The 18673-nt window shown below is 40.7% G+C and overlaps 1 protein-coding gene across 8 annotated transcripts in view; it reads left to right on the top strand.

Moving 5' to 3' along the window:
* The window catches only part of ptprma (protein tyrosine phosphatase receptor type Ma), a 236662-nt gene that overhangs the window by 145221 nt on the left and 72768 nt on the right, over positions 1–18673 (top strand). For all 8 annotated transcript variants that reach the window (XM_066682258.1, XM_066682266.1, XM_066682264.1 and 5 more), the window contains exons 8-11: positions 5010–5315; positions 6337–6446; positions 10241–10442; positions 10556–10658. In XM_066682258.1, coding sequence (XP_066538355.1) covers positions 5010–5315; positions 6337–6446; positions 10241–10442; positions 10556–10658 — 721 coding nt within the window. The remainder of the gene's footprint in view (positions 1–5009; positions 5316–6336; positions 6447–10240; positions 10443–10555; positions 10659–18673) is intronic.

Here is an 18673-nt window from a genome sequence, read left to right as displayed (position 1 = left end):
GCCCATGTCTGAACTCAAATCATTTGGACTGCTGACAGTGAAATGTGTATTTAAAAGCTCTGTTCACATGTGTTGGCGCACAGAGAACCCATCTCAGTGCCCTTGTCTGTTCTCATATAGTAGTATAGTAGGAGTGAGTATGATATTTTTATGGCAGAGATAATCTCAGCTTCACTGTTTTCTAGAGGACAAAGGTCTTTTTATTACTCAATGATATTGCCTTTAACAGCCTGTGATTTTGTAGTTTTATCTAATACCAGTTTTGGAGGTTTGCTGTGGTCTGTAACAAGGATTTGCCGGGCATTATCATCTGTCATCGTTGAAAATAGCATTTTAAAGAGCTTGAAATGCTAACTGTTATGAGCCTACATCAATAATGATTCTATCTGACAGCAACCTATGACCGTAAATAAAAGTATTTTGCATCTAAAAGTTCGGTGTTGAGCCTGGTCTAAGGACATTTACTCTGAGGCTGGTCTGGATGCTTAATGATCAGTCAAAACTAACAAGCTTAGCGTTTCTCTACAGGACCTCAGAGCACAGGCAAATCTAATATAATCTAAAAATTTCAGGCAAATCTAGTGTAATACTGTCACAATAAAATTTCATGTTAATTTTACGAGATAAGGATTAAACATTCTCATTATTTAATGGAAGTTATTGTAATGAAAGCAGAGATAGAGACTGAAACTCGAGTTGCAATTAAGTCGCTGAAACAGTGATTTCAGGCTCGACTCCAGTTGACTCTGACTCTACTTGGACTCAATATTTGTTTAATGTAATTATTTCTATTCTTTTCTTAATACATATCTTTGGTGTTTGATTGGTGACCTGCGTTAATTTCACTTGGCTGTGTTCCAGCCATTGCTCAACATCGCGCATGCGCTCAGCCACAGATAACAGCATTGACCACGGCAGCAACAAGTTCAGTCTCTGGAGCTGAGGTTCCAGACGCTGTAAACATGCCACGTGAGGCACTGCGCCACGCGCATTAATCCCCTCTATTAATCAATGTTGTCAGTGGTGTACAGGATTAAATACAGGTCCCGCACAGACCTCTTACAGTACATGTAATAATAAAGTCAGGTAATGACTGAAATATTGAGAAAGAAATGTTGTTTCATTGCATTGAAATAAAATTTTAAAAGTGACCACACAACTGATCAGTTATGATATTGTAGTGTGTGGTAAAAATACCATACTGTACATGGTTTAAACTCATGAAATAGCAGTGCAGTGATGTGGGCTGGGCCAACAAAATTTGAGGCTTGACTTGACTTTGCAGAAAAAGAATTGTGAACATCTCTGAATGAAAGTAAAGTCATTTTGGTCATAACCAGAGTTTCCAAATTCTGTATGATATGTGGCTTGACAACGACAGTCTGTCAGATGAATAAGTTGAGCCGTGTAGCGTATAGCTGTTTTGAGTAGTCCACTTACTCAGAGCCGAGCTGACCTTGATGCTAGACTGGTCTCTGTTGCCATTCTGTGGTGAAAAGCAATGGGGAAAAAGCACAAGGACCTGGCTGTCTTTGCTCAGAAATGTTCTGAGGCCTTCATCAGACTGCAGACATTGGCTCTTTGGAGTGCCTTCAAAGGCAGCAGGGAACAGAAAAGGTATTGTTTGCATTTTCCTATCACACACCTGTTCAGAAACCATCTCCGCTCTTTCAGCGGCATTCTCTGTTGTGATGGAAGTAGCCATAAACCCAAGGATGCTCTCAGTTCAGCTGAGGCTCTCCTTTCTCCACACCGCATCAGCAGGCAAGCGAACTTTTTGAGTTCCATTGTGTGAGAAAATTGCTCCTGTTCGCGAATTCACCGAACGCAAGCCTCTCGAGAAAGAGACGTAGACGCACTCTCGGGATTGTCATTGTTGATTACTGTGCTGGGAATGAATTATACCATGTTCTTTTTTTCCGCTCCATGTGAAATATTATTATAATACATCCTGCTGAAAGTGCACACACACGTATACACCTTGTTCCACTCACTGAGGTAAAAGCAGCTTGTGAATAGAGGCTGGAATCGAGATTCTCGTTTTCTCATTCACCCTGATCAGAATAAACCTAATTAAGTCTTGAGATTCTGTGAATTACATACACTCCAAGTCTAAAGGTTTGTGTCAACCTGCTCATCTAGCATTCAAAATAAAGTGCACAATACATGATTTGGTCACTGACAAAATCTTCATCCCCTTTTGCTGCAGTAATAGCTTCTACTCTTCAGGGGGGGCTTTGTACGATATGTTAAAAAAAAAAAATCTGTGAGGCTTTGATGGCATCCAACACCAAGAACGTGGGGATAAGCAATGACTATGGAAGATTTGGTCTGGAACACAATATCACAAGGTACTGCATTCCCATTGACTTGGGGATATATATATTTCTTCAGGCTGTGCTTGGCATTGAGCTTTTTCTCAGTAATAGAACATTAAAATGCATTATGTGCTCCCTGAAGAGAATGTGAAGTGGTTACATAATTTACAAATGAGCAAATTCATCAGAGGTGTAAAAACTTTATATGACTCTATGCAGAGATATATATGGTATTGATATGGGTCCCCAACGTATCAATACATCTATATCTGCAAAAAATCATTAGAACATCTAGTACCCCTTATTTAGATAAAAGAATATTCAAACCCCATTTTCAAAATGGTTGGACGTTGATTGGTTAATTCTCTTGAATTTATATTTGATGGACAAAGAACAGATTTCCAATGTTTTTGTTGAATGTCTGCCTGTTTAATGCGTTCATTGCTGTGTCACTACAGTTCTTATAATGAGCCTATAGAAGTATATTACTAGTATTTTTCGCGCCCTTGTCCTGTCGTGTCTGTTTTCCCTGCTATGTGCTTTCTTGGCATATGGCTCTGTTTGTTATTGTTCATGTCTCCGCCCTCGTCCTCGTCAGTCTCGTTGGTAATCAGTCGTTATCTGTTCCAGGTGTGTCTTGTCTGTGTCATGTTTTTAAGTTCCCTTGTGTCACTTCCTGTTGGTCGGTCATTTGTATTGTTGTGTTTCATGGTTTCCAAGTCTGTCTGTCTTCGATTCGTTTCATGACGTTTCCCAGGTTATGTTGCTACCCAGTCTGTCTGTCTCCGGCGTTCACCTTTGTATTGTTTCGTTCCATAGTCTGGTTATCTCTCAAGTCTGTCTGTCCCGTTTACACTGTTTTGCCCCCGTGTCCAGTTTAGCCTGCTTAGCTTCCGGTGTGTTGTCTTTCTGTTAAAATCTCTTTGTTTTGCTATATTTCGTAAATAAAATACTGTGTTTTAGCGTGTGCGTCCGCCCTGCGTTCCTGACAGTATTTTTAATATATTTTTTGTATTTTTTTTCTTTTGTAGCTAAGGGTTTTGGGATTGAATTTTATTTATGAAATACTTTTTCATTAAAATCTTCCACAGTGATAAAATTATTTGAGTGGGAAAATTCGAATTAAACTTACACTGTTACAAAATACAAACTCGTTAAATTAATCAAATCTAAGCAATTTGTATTTCATTTTGTATTTCATTCCATTTTTCTTTATTCAAACAGAGCGCTGCCTGTTTTTGTAGCGCTCAATGACTGTAGAAACAAAGAGGTGATTTTAATGTTTTGGCGGATCTTCCTGCACTAGTAAACCCCTATAGAACTAAGATACTGCTACAGTGATTAATTTGTTTCAGTTTTCTGAGAGTTAATCCAATCTAATCTTCAACTGGGTCACTAGAAAAGCAGGTTTTTGTCGAGAAATCATTGATTTCGATGATTAATTCCACATGTCCATTATCATCTTCTCACACAACGGTGCAGTAAAGTGCTCTACTTCAGAGCTTTATTACAAGGCCTCTGATTAAAGGGTGTCTCCAACCCCTTGTTTTAATCTTCAGCCCTGCGTGACATGAATAAAAAATAAAGAGCATTTTATCTCTGACTCTATGACTTTCATACAGACCCCGAGAAAAATGGGCTCTTCAAATCCTACGCCTCTTTGTACTGTTTGGTCTTTATATTCATGTCAAGGTCTTCCTAAAGGGTCTCTGTGATATTATATTCCACCCCCTTTTATACCTGAGCAATGAGGAAGCACACAGTACATACTTCAACATGTGAACTGCACTGCAGCTTGATGTTCATTTGTCAATGTGTGTTGGGAAATGGTGTGAGGTTGGTGAAATTCAGCACCACCTTGATTGGTTGTGTCTCTGACTGTAAAAAAACAACAGAGGAAAGAGGATTATGTGTTGCCAGTTCTCATCAGGGTGCACACTGGAACACAGGGGGGATTGCCTGTCCAGGACGCCCTGTGGTCTTTTGAAATGACAGCCTATGTGAGAACTGTAAAGATTACTGCAAGAAGAAAGTGCTCCAGAGCCAAATTCTACAGAAATGGTCCACAAATTGAACCCAGGATGGAAATTGATCCTATTACCAGACCAGGAGTTCCTCTGGGACAGCTGGAAGCAGCAGCTCTCTCTGATTAGACCTGATGGGGGCACTAAACCTGGGGGGGGGGCTTGTCTGGTGAAAAGAAATTCCCTAAATATCAGTGCTGAATCCCATCAGGAATTGCCCAGCAGAACTGAGGAGAGAGTTTGTATTAAGCCAGTGTAGATAGAATGGACCCATGGATGGATGGAACAATGCCTTAAATGTGATCAAATTGAGCTGGGTATCATTAGGGTTTATTTATTATCACATTTTTACCACAAATTTTTTGATTGAAATGTGTTCACTAGGATTATGTGTGTGTGTGTGTGTGGGGGGGGGGGTGTTTCAATGTATCAAACCATTATGTTCACGTATGCCATATGTATGCCATTTTTAAGTGTATTTCCCACCGCTGGTTTTTCCCAGAGCAAAAACAACAGTTATATTACCCTCTGGGCTCTGGAAGTTTAAGGTTGTAGATTGCACTGTAAAAAGTAATGTCCTAATGTCATAAAGTGTTGTCTCATTGTCCCTGAACATAATGTGATTTTCCTTACTCACACTCCCTGTTCTGTTTGTCCTCTCTCTCAGATCCCATGCATGGTCCTCGGAGGCTGGAAGTGGTTGATATTAAGTCCAGACAGATCACAGTTCGCTGGGAGCCATTTGGATACAACGTTACTCGCTGCTACAGGTATAACCTGACCGTGGAGTACAAATACAAGGTGAACAACAAGGAGGAAACACACGAGCAAGAAATTGATTTACGCAACGCAGTCTCACAGTACACCATCCACAACCTGTCGCCGTACACCAACGTCAGCGTCAAACTGGTGCTGCGCAACCCAGAAGGTGTCAAGGAGAGTCAGGAACTGGCCGTTCTCACCGATGAGGATGGTGAGGAGTTTGACCTTTTTGTCATTTTTACGTTTAACTGACATTTTGGTGCTTTCGGTTATAGCTGGCTCCTGTTATTTTCTTGTCAGTTGGCGATTATCCTGTTAAATCTGGATGTTTGTTTACACCGTTCTGTTTCAGTGACTCTGTAGCCTTTAATCAGGGCCAGTGTCTGGGTTAAGATTAAATCTTCCAAAGATAAATAGTCTCTGCCTGGGCTAATGTATTTCATATTGATTTGAACTGTATTCACTGAAGGGGTTTCAAAGTGTATCGGGTTTCTATCTAATTCATGCATGGATGTTAAGTATTTTGAATATATGAATAGGACCATCCACACCAACAGCTCCCTTTAGAGCACTCCAGCTTCTCACATGGAACGAATGGACTTGACACTTCCAACCTTTTCCTTTGATTCGGGAAATGAAAAATTCTGCTCTGAATTTCATCCTTTCCTTTCCGCCATTGTGGCCATTCCGAACCGTCCTTGACCCCATATCTAGTTTGTTTTGCTGGGCAGTATACAGTGTGCAGTCTGGGTGCTTTCTGTCAGTTTATTTTATGAAGCTATGAAAGTTGATAAAGAACAAAAAATATTCCATGACCTTATATCAGCTTTCGGAAAGGAGTGTGTGTGTGTGTGTGGGGGGGGTGTCTATTAGGACTGTGTTTGGCTGAGAAAGTTTAGCGAGACAACTGGTCAGTTTATCCCAAGGCCAGAAAAAATATATATACTTCTGAGGGTCTAGGTTTTTGGAAACTCTCACAATAATCACACCTGCATTTGATTGTGAATCAGTTTAAAGTGTGAAGTTGTTTGTTGAGCGTGCGAGTGCATGAGAATATTGATTCAGAACAGTAAAGATCAACGCTGGTCTTTGGATGTAGTGGAGAATCAATACGGCTATGATCAACTGAATACATCAGTTTGCTGAAAAACTCTCTTCCCTCTCTCTTGCTCTTCCTCTCTGGTTCTTTGCTCTTGTCTTGTTGAAACATTTGTTTCTTTGTTATATTGTAGTGCCGGGTGCTGTGCCCACTGAGTCTATCCAGGGAAACACCTACGAAGAGAAGATCACCCTCAAATGGCGAGAGCCCATTCAGACGTATGGAATCATTAAACAGTATGAAGTAAGTCTCAGCTGCTCCAGCGTTCCCCAGCCTTCCCCAGCCCTGCCCATGCCTCGCTAGACATTCATCTTCTGCCTGCCACACTCCTTCAACGCCTCCATCTTTCATTCACTCCAGGCTCTTAATTGACTAATAAATCTAACCTAATAACCATAAGCCCTCAATGCTCAGGAGCTTGTTAACACAATCTATTACCAGCTGAAGCTCTGTGATAGGGCTAATCCCGGGCCTAGAACAGCCACAGCACACAGCGATATAATCTCCATAAACTACAAAATGTGTCACATCCACAGCTACAATTACACTCTCAGTCTCTTGTTAATATCTTCCCCGCAACCCACACTTGTAATGTCTCCTGGCTATCTCCCTCCTGCTCATCCTCTTCCTGCCACTGTGAAAAGTCACTTAGGGTCAGAGCAGTATATCACAGGGGTGTGTGTGTGTTGGGGGGTGAAACGAATAAAGTTTATGGAAAAGAAAGTTTCTATCACCTCGAGGACGCTGAAAGGACTCTTGAAAGAAGACTGTTTTACTGTTCCATTGAATGCAGCTATGGCTCGGATGACATTGCTGGAAGAGGTCTCCAAGGAGGCTTTTAGTGTTTCACCACAAAGGGAAACATAAACACGGAGCACATACCTGAACTTTGTGGTCACACACACCTTCCCATGCTGGAATGTGGGCAAATTTGGGGCAAGAGAAAACCTGTTACGTTTACTTCACGGAATAAGAAGCCGGCGCTGTCTTTACACAATGAAATTACTTACAATTTTAGTTCCTTGACATTTGTATTAAACTAGATTTTGCTTAATGCAGAACATCCTGTAGCTTCTTCATCCTGAAACCCAGCCACAGATGCAAGCAACTGAGCATCATGTGATCATGCCAGACAACATGATATAAAGATTGATTCCACTGCATTAATGGAATTCAGTTGGAATATGAGCCCCTCATAATTAACTTTAGTACTAAGTTGGCCAAGCCACAACAGCGATTTTATAAATAATTTTTCAAAGTGAACTTTTCTGTAATTAACTGGCTTAAGCAGCCAACTAATTTTAATAACAGCTGTTTAAACAACTGCTTGTTCCAGCATTTAGTTATCAGCTAGTTTGCAGTTTGATTATTGTCCATCACTTGATGCCAGGTCCCATCCCCAAGTGAGTGATGCAGAGGTGACAGTGGCAGGACCAACTCCTTCAGAACATTTAGAGGAACCAAGACTCACATTGAGAAAGCAGTTGGAAGGAAACTGAATGAACTGTGATCGATGAAGTCGTGTGATGTATGTTTTAAATGCTGTGTTGAGGAGGTATAGTGAAACGGGGGTGAACACTGAGCAGTCCTAGTTACAGTAAAGTAAAAGCCCGGTTTCGTCGGTTAGTCTGTGGGCTCTGAAGGTAAGCCAGTCTTGTAGATGGCTCCATGAATCAAGCATGAACCCACAAATCTTGAGCTTGTAGTTTCTCAGACTAAAAGCCTGCCTTAAACTCCAAACCTAGCCTCGGAATTCACTTTTTCAATGTGCTCTCTTCACACAAGTTTGTGTTTCACTTTTGTTCCAGTGCAGGCCCACATTATTTGTTACGCGTGCATCTGTACGCCATATGATTTTGATGCATGCTTCAGAACGCCACACAATGCAGTGTTCAAAAGAGCCATTGTAGCAGAACTTCATTTGTGGAAATTCAACCAATTAAGCTGTCACATTCACATTATGAAATTACATTCTGTCATGTCTCTTGCCTGTTAGGCGGTGTCACAAGCATGATCTGCTCCAGTTTTAAAGAGAGAAAAGGACAAATCAAAGGTTTTCTGCCTCATTAAAGTCTGATAGACTTCCACCATTATTATTTTTCCTGTGACATTTCAGCACTCTTAGGTGCACTTTGATCAGAGAGGAACCTTTCTACCTCAAGATGGCTTTTGTTCACTAACCCTGAAGCTACCTCAGGAGCTCGGATTAAAACGTGCACTCCTGATTACCTTCGCTACTCATAGATGCATGCATTTAATGCTCATTTAGGCTTTTTAATCATACATTCAGTTTCAAAAAATGTGAATCTGTTTCTGCTTTAGCCTCACAGTAGAAACTTTTCACAGCTGCCAATTCTAGCAGTTGTGTAGTGAAGTATTTGTAGGGAGAAAAAACTGTATTGTACTTTTAATATTGGAGGAACGAATACATCTGCTGGTCTAAGTCTCTAAGTCTCAGAATTAAGACGCTATTTAAAAACTTGCCTCCTGGCACATCAGCACCAATTTTACTGAAAATAGTATCACACAAATTGGATTGCTGCTGTTTCAACTTAAAGCAGGATTTCATTCTCAAAAATTGATAATATATTTTTGAAAAAGGGTGGCACAGTGGTGCAGCAGGTAGGTGTCACAGTCACACAGCTCAGGGACCTGGAGGTTGTAGGTTCGATTCCTGCTCCAGGTGACTGTCTGTGAGGAGTTGGTGTGTTCTCCCTGTGTCCGCGTGGGTTTCCTCCAGGTGCTCCGGTTTCCTCCCACAGTCCAAAAACACACGTTGGTAGGTGAATTGGCGACTCAAAAGTGTCTATAGGTGTGAGTGTGTGAGTGAATGTGTGAGTGTGTGTTGCCCTGTGAAGGACTGGCGCCCCCTCCAGGGTGTATTCCTGCCTTGCGCCCAATGATTCCAGGTAGGCTCTGGACCCACCGCGACCCTGAACTGGATAAGCGGTTATAGATAATGAATGAATTAATTAATTTTTGAGAAATTATGAATTACTTTTCTAAGTATTGATTTTTTTCAGTTTATTCTTAAACTACTATGACTTATGTTCTAACAGATTCCCTACAACACCAGTAAATTTAATAGAAATTTCCAAATGTTTCTGTTTATCCCTAGCCCGCTCTCCAACCAGCAGCAGGCTTTTTGCCAGATTCCCATGGATTCGTTTCTTCTTCACAATCCATAATTCAAATGCATTGCACATAATCATGTAGTCTATTGGACTGCTTTATTTTATCACAGTAACTCTTCATTCATCAGGCCTGTGGTGAGGACTTCTCTGGGTTTGAAGGGCCTTTGTGAGAGGCTGCAAATAAGTGTAATGGAAAAGGAAACTGGTATTTCACACCTGACGGCTCCAGACCACCACCGCCCCCTTGGCTTCCATTGTGTTTCTTAATTGGAATCAGGGTGGAGCTGCGATGGAGGGCACACCCATTAGCACAAGGAATGATTTATTCAAATGTAGCTTTTCAGCCGCCCTGATAAAGTTACACTGGAGCGGACTGGCTGGAGGGAGCTCGAGTACCGTCACCCCCTCCTGATTTCTCTGTTTCTGCCCTAATCTCCTGCTTGAGGGGACAGCAAAAAAAAAAACAAACAAAAAAAAAAAACAATAGAGATGGGATAATAGAGGCATTCAGAACATCTTCTGTCTGAAGAAACAGAGCAACGTTAAAAAATCTGACTGCAATTTGCCTCTTCCTTGTCTGTTACATATCATTAACAGTACTATCTGCTTTTATTTTAAAGAAAAAGTGGCAAGTGATATGATTTTCATTACAATATAAAGGAAGTCTCGGGTGTTTAAAGCAAGGTGTATGAAAGCACATTCCAATGCTTCGATTCTAAGGTTGTTTATACCTGAAACTGACATCAAGGCCAGTAAAAATGGTGCAAAGAGTAAGCAATTAGGCAAGAGTATTGTGATATACTGAATTATTAACGCTTAAAACATGTTCTTACATAGTGTTTTTGGAAGTCAGCATTATAGATTCATTATAACATTTCTTTGTCTGTCTTTCCCCCCCCTCAGATAGTCTACAAAGCTGTCAGTTCCTTTGACCCAGAGTTCAACCTGACCAATCAGAGTGGGAAGGTGCTGAAGTCCAGTAATGAGACATCCCACACATTTGTGGGACTTTATCCAGGCTCCACCTACTCTTTCACCATCCGAGCCAGCACTGTGAAAGGCTACGGTTCCCAGGCCAGCACTCAGTTCACCACCAAGATCTCACGTAAGGGTCACCTTATATATATCACACAGTTTACTCTACTGCTAGATATATATTACGAAGCAGGTACTGTTAATGTGCAGAAGTCTTCTTAATAGTGTGCTATTTACTGACAGCTCCACACATGCCTGGTTATGATCACGAGACTCCCCTCAATCAGACTGACAGCACTGTGACAGTCCTGCTGAAACCTGCCCAGAGCAGAGGAGCACCAGTCAGGTAAGAAACCACACTAAAATTTAGAAAATAAAGCTTACACACATTATTTTACATCACCCTCCACACACAAACACTAGCACCCAACATATCCAACGGCATCCTTCTCTTCTCTTGAGTAAAGGCCACACAATTGATCATTTATTTACACTATTAGCCTTAATTCAATAGTGGTATCCCCATGTCTGGTTCAAGCTGTTAAAGCAGTGCTGGTTTGAAGTTGCTTATTTCAAATTGCAGTAAGAACACACTTCTATTTGAAGATATTTAAGGATTTTTATCATTTCGTAATCTCCGATGGTGTGGCATCACAGCTGTTCACCACCACCAAGTTATTTTTGCAGTTGTGCTCTTGAATACTGCCTACATCCAAAGGATTTTTGTAAAAAGAAATGTTTTGCAAAGTTTTTAAAAGATCTGTTGTCACTGGCAACACTTACTGAGGAAACTTACTGAGGGAAATGTCCAAAAACAGAACTCCAGCAACTAGAAAACTTGACCTCTTGAGTAATGGTTCAATTGAAAATAAATAGATGAATATGATGTAAAAATATGAATGACTGATATAATTTTAATAAGTACAATAAACATGATTTCTCTTTACTGAGTCATGTGAAAATCAGCACACAATGCCGTATGTAACATTAGAGATTATTGGTATTGGTTTGGAGTGTTAGTTTGGTTTATTATATTTTTTTAATATTAATATATATTATTTAATTAATATTTATTTATTAAACAAGGGCAGCACGGTGGTGCAGCAGGTAGTGTTGCAGTCACACAGCTCCAGGGACTTGGAGGTTGTGGGTTCGATTCCCGCTCCGGGTGACTGTCTGTGAGGAGTTGGTGTGTTCTCCCTGTGTCCGCGTGGGTTTCCTCCGGGTGCTCCGGTTTCCTCCCACAGTCTAAAAACACACGTTGGTAGGTGGATTGGCGACTCAAAAGTGTCCGTAAATGTGAGTGAGTGTGTGTTGCCCTGTGAAGGACTGGCGCCCCCTCCAGGGTGTATTCCCGCCTTGGGCCCAATGATTCCAGGTAGGCTCTGGACCCACCGCGACCCTGAACTGGATAAGGGTTACAGATAATGGATGGATGTCTTTGTCAGGAAATGACATCTTTATGTAAAGCAGATTTATTGCAAATACAGTTAGATGTATTTTCTTTCTAAAACATACAGTTTTCACTGAAAGGCAGTGGAAATGTGGCTATTGACATGTTGGCTACAAGTGATAAGCAGCAGTTTAAGAGCGCATACACTCACTGAAGCTCTTGGTGTGGGGGTGGGTGTATGGTAAGTGGAAAGGGTTCATTGGCAGGTTTTTATACACAGTGGTATAATCACAGGTAGCCTTTGCTCTCCCCGGCTGCTGGTCCTAACAGCACATCTCTACACATGCACATCAAAGCTCTGGTGCTAATTGATTCTAATTACATTCAGAGGCATAAGCAGCAAGGTTTGATCTGTGGATGGTGTGTGTGTGTGTGTGTGTGTTATATGGGATTTTTTTATGATTATAATCACGTTTTATTGTTTGTGCATTTGATCCCAGTGAGAGGCACTTTTTTGCCTTTTGAAGATAAGAACAAAGCCTGCCTCGCACTGAGAAGCTCATCACAGTCTCGTCCCCTTTACCCCTCTTTTCATGCTGCCCACTAGGCTGAGCTGAACATTGTGGTCATGGGGTTTGTTCTCACACTTTTTTTTTCTTTATGTGCTGTCCATTTGCCTTCATTCAGGCTGTCAGTGTTTTCTAGAAGAGTGTTAAAACTATGCATGATTAAACCAAGATGTAAACAAAGTCATTCTGAGTGATTTGTTGGGAAATGCTGAAGTGTAGAGAAACCTACTGGCACTTTCTTTACAGTGGTTTGCAGTATTGACGGTGCCAGTTTTGTTGTTATATTTTGTTGCAGTAACTGCAAGATTTACATTAGATTTTGGTAAATTGCTGTAAGGATTGCACTGCATTCAATCATTAGAGCACTCATATATTTGAGAGCAATAGCTTGTTTGTTGCCAAAACGTTCCTTGCCGGAGCTTTCTGAGAGATAAAATTCTGCAGATGTCTGCTTCTGGTTCACAGATCTGCTGTCAATAACTATGACAAATTTCTTTACAACAGAGCATTTCACATCAGGCCTCTTGGGATGACTCTGTTTACTTCTCAATTTTTTTAATTATGTTTAAATGTTTGCAGAAATCTGTGGAATTCTCTTTAAAATGCCAAAGAGTTTAAGCTGAAGCCTGACCCTAGTTTTCCTCTCATAATTGTCAGCTGAGGGATAAATCAATGATTCTTGGCAAGTTTCCCTCACTCCTGCTTGACTTTTATATAATTTGCCAACATTAACAGCATACCCATGTGTGTGTGTGTGTGTGTGTGTGTTTATGCGCTCCAGATATAGCTGTTTGTCTCAGCTTTCCTTTGGATACAGTAGCGGTGTGTTTTTGGTAGTGGCAGTCTTGATTGTGTGGGCTGTATCGCTTATTTTACCCTCTTTCTCTTTCTTGCCTTGCATCTTTCTTGCCACACACTCACCCTTCTACTCTGTTAAAGCACAAGCTGATTACACTGATCAGAAGCTGCCTATCATTTAATCATCCACTGAGCCTCAAATGGCCCCCTTCCACCTCAGAGTGATTAACATTTACTGAGAGTCCTCTCTCGCTCTCGCTCTCTCTCCCTCTCACACACACACACACACACAAGCCAAGTGCAGATTAATTATTTTGTTCACTACAGACTCACGTTTTTGCACTGAGCCAAAAGTTCATGGAACTTCTTTCTTTGGTCTGCTTTCTGACAAGCACTGGCAGACCACATTTGAGGCTGTTGCCTTGGATCAGAAAGGTACCTTTCAAATGCGTCTCCATGAATAACCCATCTGCTGTTTTTTGCACCTTGTGCTTTGTCATGAAGAATTCAAAGCCGTACATGGACTCTCTTGCCGTCTGAGGTGGTTTTAATGGAGATAGATAAAAATGTGACAAAAGATACTTCAACGTGGTGGAGTTTTAGATAGGTCTTTTCTAGACAGCACTTAAAGAAGCACAAAGGTAGATTTTAAGCGCTTTTCTGTATCCATGCCAGCACTTTTTTTCACAAGTGGTAGTGCTTTTAGAAAACCTCCAAAATGTTTCAGTAACCCTGAATTCACAAATGCCATTTATTTCTAACAGCAGTGGTAACACCTTACAAACGTGCTAAAATCCTGTTTGGGGCATTCGCACCATCGACGTGGAGCACACACACTGTCCTGTCTGATCTTAATCGGAGCGAGGTGCAATTTCAGCAGTCATCATCAATCCGTCTCGTCAGCCTGTCACTGCCATCAATGTTGCCGTCTTAATTACCTTCAGCACCTCTTAATGAATTGCAGCCATCATTCATTAGTACCCATAAAGCCAGCGTTGGTTTACCACCAATGTGCCCCAGTTGTGTTTTTGCACATCGAGGGAGGAATATTTGACGCATGTCCAATCAGCTTGAACATTCTGTATTCCAGACGGTTTGAATTACAAATCTGCCGTCACATTACGACGTCCACGTTTACCAAACCAGAGCAAGAGTGACAGAATTAGTCTGAAAATAGAGCATCACTGCCCCCCAAAAAATCCAATGTATCTCCAGTTTTTTACACCATTTTCTTCTCAATGTAGTAATGGCCAATGTAGTAATTATCTTAGACTCCTTTAGACCAGGCTGAGAGGTGTAAGCTAGCACATGGTTTCTCTGTGCCATGTGAAATTAGCCGTGTGAAGCTGCTCAGAGGAGAACACTAACTGCCTATAGCTGTATTATCCCTTTAAAGTCTGACATATGAAATAACAATACAATTAAAATGTTGTTTTTTTTTTTTAATCACACATTATGTGGCCCTTTAACTAAAAATCTCCCAAATGCTATGTCAACAACTGAGCCAATACATTTACACACAAAGGAAAACTGAAAATAAATTTTTGTTTCATAAAAATACTTGGTAAACTTGTCTAAATGTGTTTTGCTGCTGTAAAGAACAGGTTGAATTTTCTGAATATTTATTATAATTAACGTGCATGTGACAGGTAGAATACACTATATCTATGAAATGGAACAAAAATGCTTTGTTTTACTACAAGTGACATCATACAGATCACACCTGGAATTGCTTCACTTCAGCAAAAAAGTAGCATTGAGATTTTCTCCTGTGTTTTCATGATGATAGCAACAATTTTGTAATGGTTTGGTAAATGCATGGAAATGCTTCCACTTCATTCCACTTCAACTCAGAACACTTGCCCGAAAATGTTAGAAGTTTGTTTCGGTATTTCTTCTCATTAGATGATGTAAGAGCCACCTACAAAACCATGTCTCATATTTGGTACGTTTGGCTTTAAAGGGTTAAGTGAGGTTATGGCAGTGATTCTCAGTTCTGGTTGCGGTGGCTGCACATTTTAGATATTCGTCTGCTCTCAACACACCTGAAGCAACTAACGAGCTAATTAACATCCGCTTCCATGGGTGTGATTGAGCAAGGAGAATACTCCACCATTCAAGGCAGTGGCCCACCAGGACTAGGACTGAGAATCACTGGGCTATGGACGGCCATGTTGGCTAGCATTGTGTTGAAGGATGGAGGGACATGGAAGACCATCCTACTTATACAGAGTAATACACTTCCAGCCTCAGCTGTCTAAGGCATCACACAGGATCAAACTGGTGGCTTCCTAATGATAATCTCCTTTTATTTCCTAATAGGTTTTAGCACAATATCATTTGAATGAAGGTTGGTACCATGGAAATGCTCCAAAATATCTATTTACCTTCATTTACATTAGACATAAGGAGAGTTTTAAGTTGATATGAAGTGAGAGGCATCACTGGTATGGCTCATATTTATTCACAGGGATACGGTAAATGGAGAGAGGCCAGTATGGTGTGAGAACCGAGGAAATTTGCACCTACATTTGTGACTAAAATTAGACATCTATTGTGTTGTCATCAAAGACCTGCTTCCCTGAGTGTGAAGAAGGAAATGATGCCAGAAGAGCGAGAGAATGAGGGAGAGGAAGTAGGGCTGATGAAAATGAACACATTTACATGTTTCTCTGACATAGCAGAAATATGACACTACTTAGAACAACATACCTTAGTACTTCTACAAGTATTTCTACAAAACTTATATTGATTCCCCTGTTAATTAGTGAACTCAGCTACTTTAACTTGCACCTATAGCTGACACTGACGTTCAGTTGTGTAAACACAGCTTGTATAATCTTCCTAAACACACATTGCCAATACATATATGCACTACAAAATGCTAAAATGTGGGGCAGAACCATTTTTTATGCCAAAATTAAAGTTCGCAGAACTGCAAAGCTCTTTATAAATCAAAGAGTTGCAGGTTTAATTATCCTCTTCATTAATTCTTGCCTTAACAGGTTTCAAGTGGGGAAGTTTAACCCAATAACACAGAACTCATAAACTGGCAGCCATCAAGCCTCAAGCCAAAAAAAAAAACGCATGTGCTGATCATCTTGTGGGGAGAAAAGAAGCCTGGAGCTTATTATATAAAAAATAATAGCGGTGGAACAGTGGAACCCTAGTCTCTGAAGACCAATACCATCTAATATCTTTGTGATGAATTGTGTCCCAGAATTAATCATCCAGCATTAGCTCATGAGTTTATTAATGCTCTTGTGTGTGAAAGCAAAGCTTAAGCTCAAACAGTTCTACCTTTGAGAGATTTTGCTTTTTACAAATGTTTCTGCATAGTTTAGAGACTAAGATATGAACATTCATTCCATGTGGTTATATGTGAAATGAAGTGTTGCAGAGGTTCTTATCTAAGTCAGATTTTGTGATAGGAACCAGATGCCTGAAGAATTTGTACAAATAAGTTTTAAAGTGTTTTTTGTGTGATGTATAATTGTAATTCAAAGATCAAACATTCTTCTTCCACTTTTGTTGTTTTATGGCGACTAAAATGGTCAGTTTATTCAACAAAAACATTTTAATAATTTGTAAACAGCAAGTGAGTAGAATTAATTTGTCACTGTATTCGTTTTGGGTTCTATCAAGGAAAAAGTGCTGCAAAAACATGGATATTGATGATTGGGATGGTAGTGTATTTATACCTAATACAGTGGAACCTCTGCTAACGAACTTTCCAAGATACGAACCGGGCATTTGAATATTTTTTGCCTCCACCAACGAACCATGACTCTAGAAACGAACCCGAGCCTCCGCCGAGCCGACGGCTGGAAACGGCCACTGACCCCAATAGGCGAGTCTCCCAGCGCCCAGACTTGAGTGAGCTTTTAAGATTAGCAAATTGTAGTTTTAGCAATTTAGCATTAGTGTAAATAGCAGACATCGAAATTCATGCTAAGTTAAGCCGTATCTACGCTTCGTCTCCCCACATTCACCGCCTACTCTCCGTTATTCCACCCACCCCCCACCTCCCGTCATACAGCCAGTGCCTGTGTTACTCCTCCAGCCAGTCGTCACGTCTTCAAGGTAGCGATGTGTAGCCGCTTAAAACTTTTTTATTTCTTTTTTGTTACGGTTACCACTGTATTTCTTTTTTATCTTTAGTAACGCTACATGTATTTTACTAATTTGAGAGTGTTGTAAACATATATCAGTGCAAAAAGGGTGACTTTCGGGGTGGGGGCTGGAACGCGTTAATTGCTTTTGCATTATTTTAAATTGGGAAAATTGACTCGAGAAACGAACTTTTCCACTTACGAACCGGGTCACGCAACGGATTGAGTTCGTATGTAGAGGTTCCACTGTATTTCTTTAAATAGAACGATAATTGTCCATTTTAAAACATGTTTGAATTTTTCATTACAATTACATTACACAAAAACGTAATAGTACACCTAATAACATCATTAAAAGCTCTCAATTAAGCTGTTGCTATTGTTGCTGAATGCAAAGAAAACCTCATAATGATGCTCCAACATCTAAATAAAAGCATTTCCAAATCCCCAAAATATACAGGATTTTATTGCAGCAAAGAGAGGACAATATCCTGATACAAGTAAAGAAAGTCTAAAAAAGTGCAAAGCACGTATCCATGCTTTTTCTTTGATAGAATTAACAGATTTTCAAATTTCAAGCAAATATTGGATTGACAGGGTGTAGTACCAAATTTGTCTTTGTCCTGTTAGTTGCAACCAGTTAGCTCTGAAAATGTGTGCGTGAACACCAATATTATAGCTTTTCTTTGCCATTTTTAAGAGTTAAAAGTTGTACAGTTTCTCAATTACAGAACCTTGTTAAGTCAAAAATCCCACCATTCTTGTATAAACTAAATATGGCCGTTAACACAGGAAGACTCGCTGATCGGCTTAAAGGGCCCAGTGTTTCTATTTCAAACAGCAGATGTTTTACTGTGATACTCAGCGGAGAACATAGTCCACACAGTTACTGGGTTTGTAGGAAGATTGCCTCTCAATACCAGCGCGTAGGAATGAAAACATTCCTGCCTTAATTGAAGAACCGAGCGCGTGTGTGTAAGCTATATTTGCCAGCCTTTGTCAGGCCTCCACGTGTCTGTCCCATTGCATTTATGTGTGGAATTCTCCCCGAGCCATTACCCAATGATGAGTTGCATTTTGATGACTGGCCTGGCACAACTACAGACAAGCCACCACAATGGTCTCCACCGGCAGGGAATGGCTCATGGCACAGTCTAAGGGGATTAGCCCTCGTGTCTGTCAGTCTCATTGCGCCACGCTAATGTTACCCTCTCCCACGCTGGGTGCACGGTGGCCTCACAGCCGCCCCCACAGCCTTGTGCCAACATTAGTGCTAGCAGCCTTCCCGCATAAAGAACGGATTCGCAAAGCTCTGAGCCAGCGTCACTACTGTCATTGAATAAAGCTGACTCTCAGCCAAGTCCAATGTTAAAAAGAGAGAGGGAGCAAGAGAGAGAGAGAGTACACTAAAGCTCACACCTCTATTTCTGGCGACAATTATTCCTCCAGTTTTCCAGATTGTTCTCCCACTTTCATCCCTCAGGATTTC

This window comes from Hoplias malabaricus, chromosome 10, assembly GCF_029633855.1.
Source record: "Hoplias malabaricus isolate fHopMal1 chromosome 10, fHopMal1.hap1, whole genome shotgun sequence".
NCBI classification, from domain to species: domain Eukaryota; kingdom Metazoa; phylum Chordata; class Actinopteri; order Characiformes; family Erythrinidae; genus Hoplias; species Hoplias malabaricus.
This window is presented reverse-complemented; position numbering and strand designations above follow the sequence as displayed.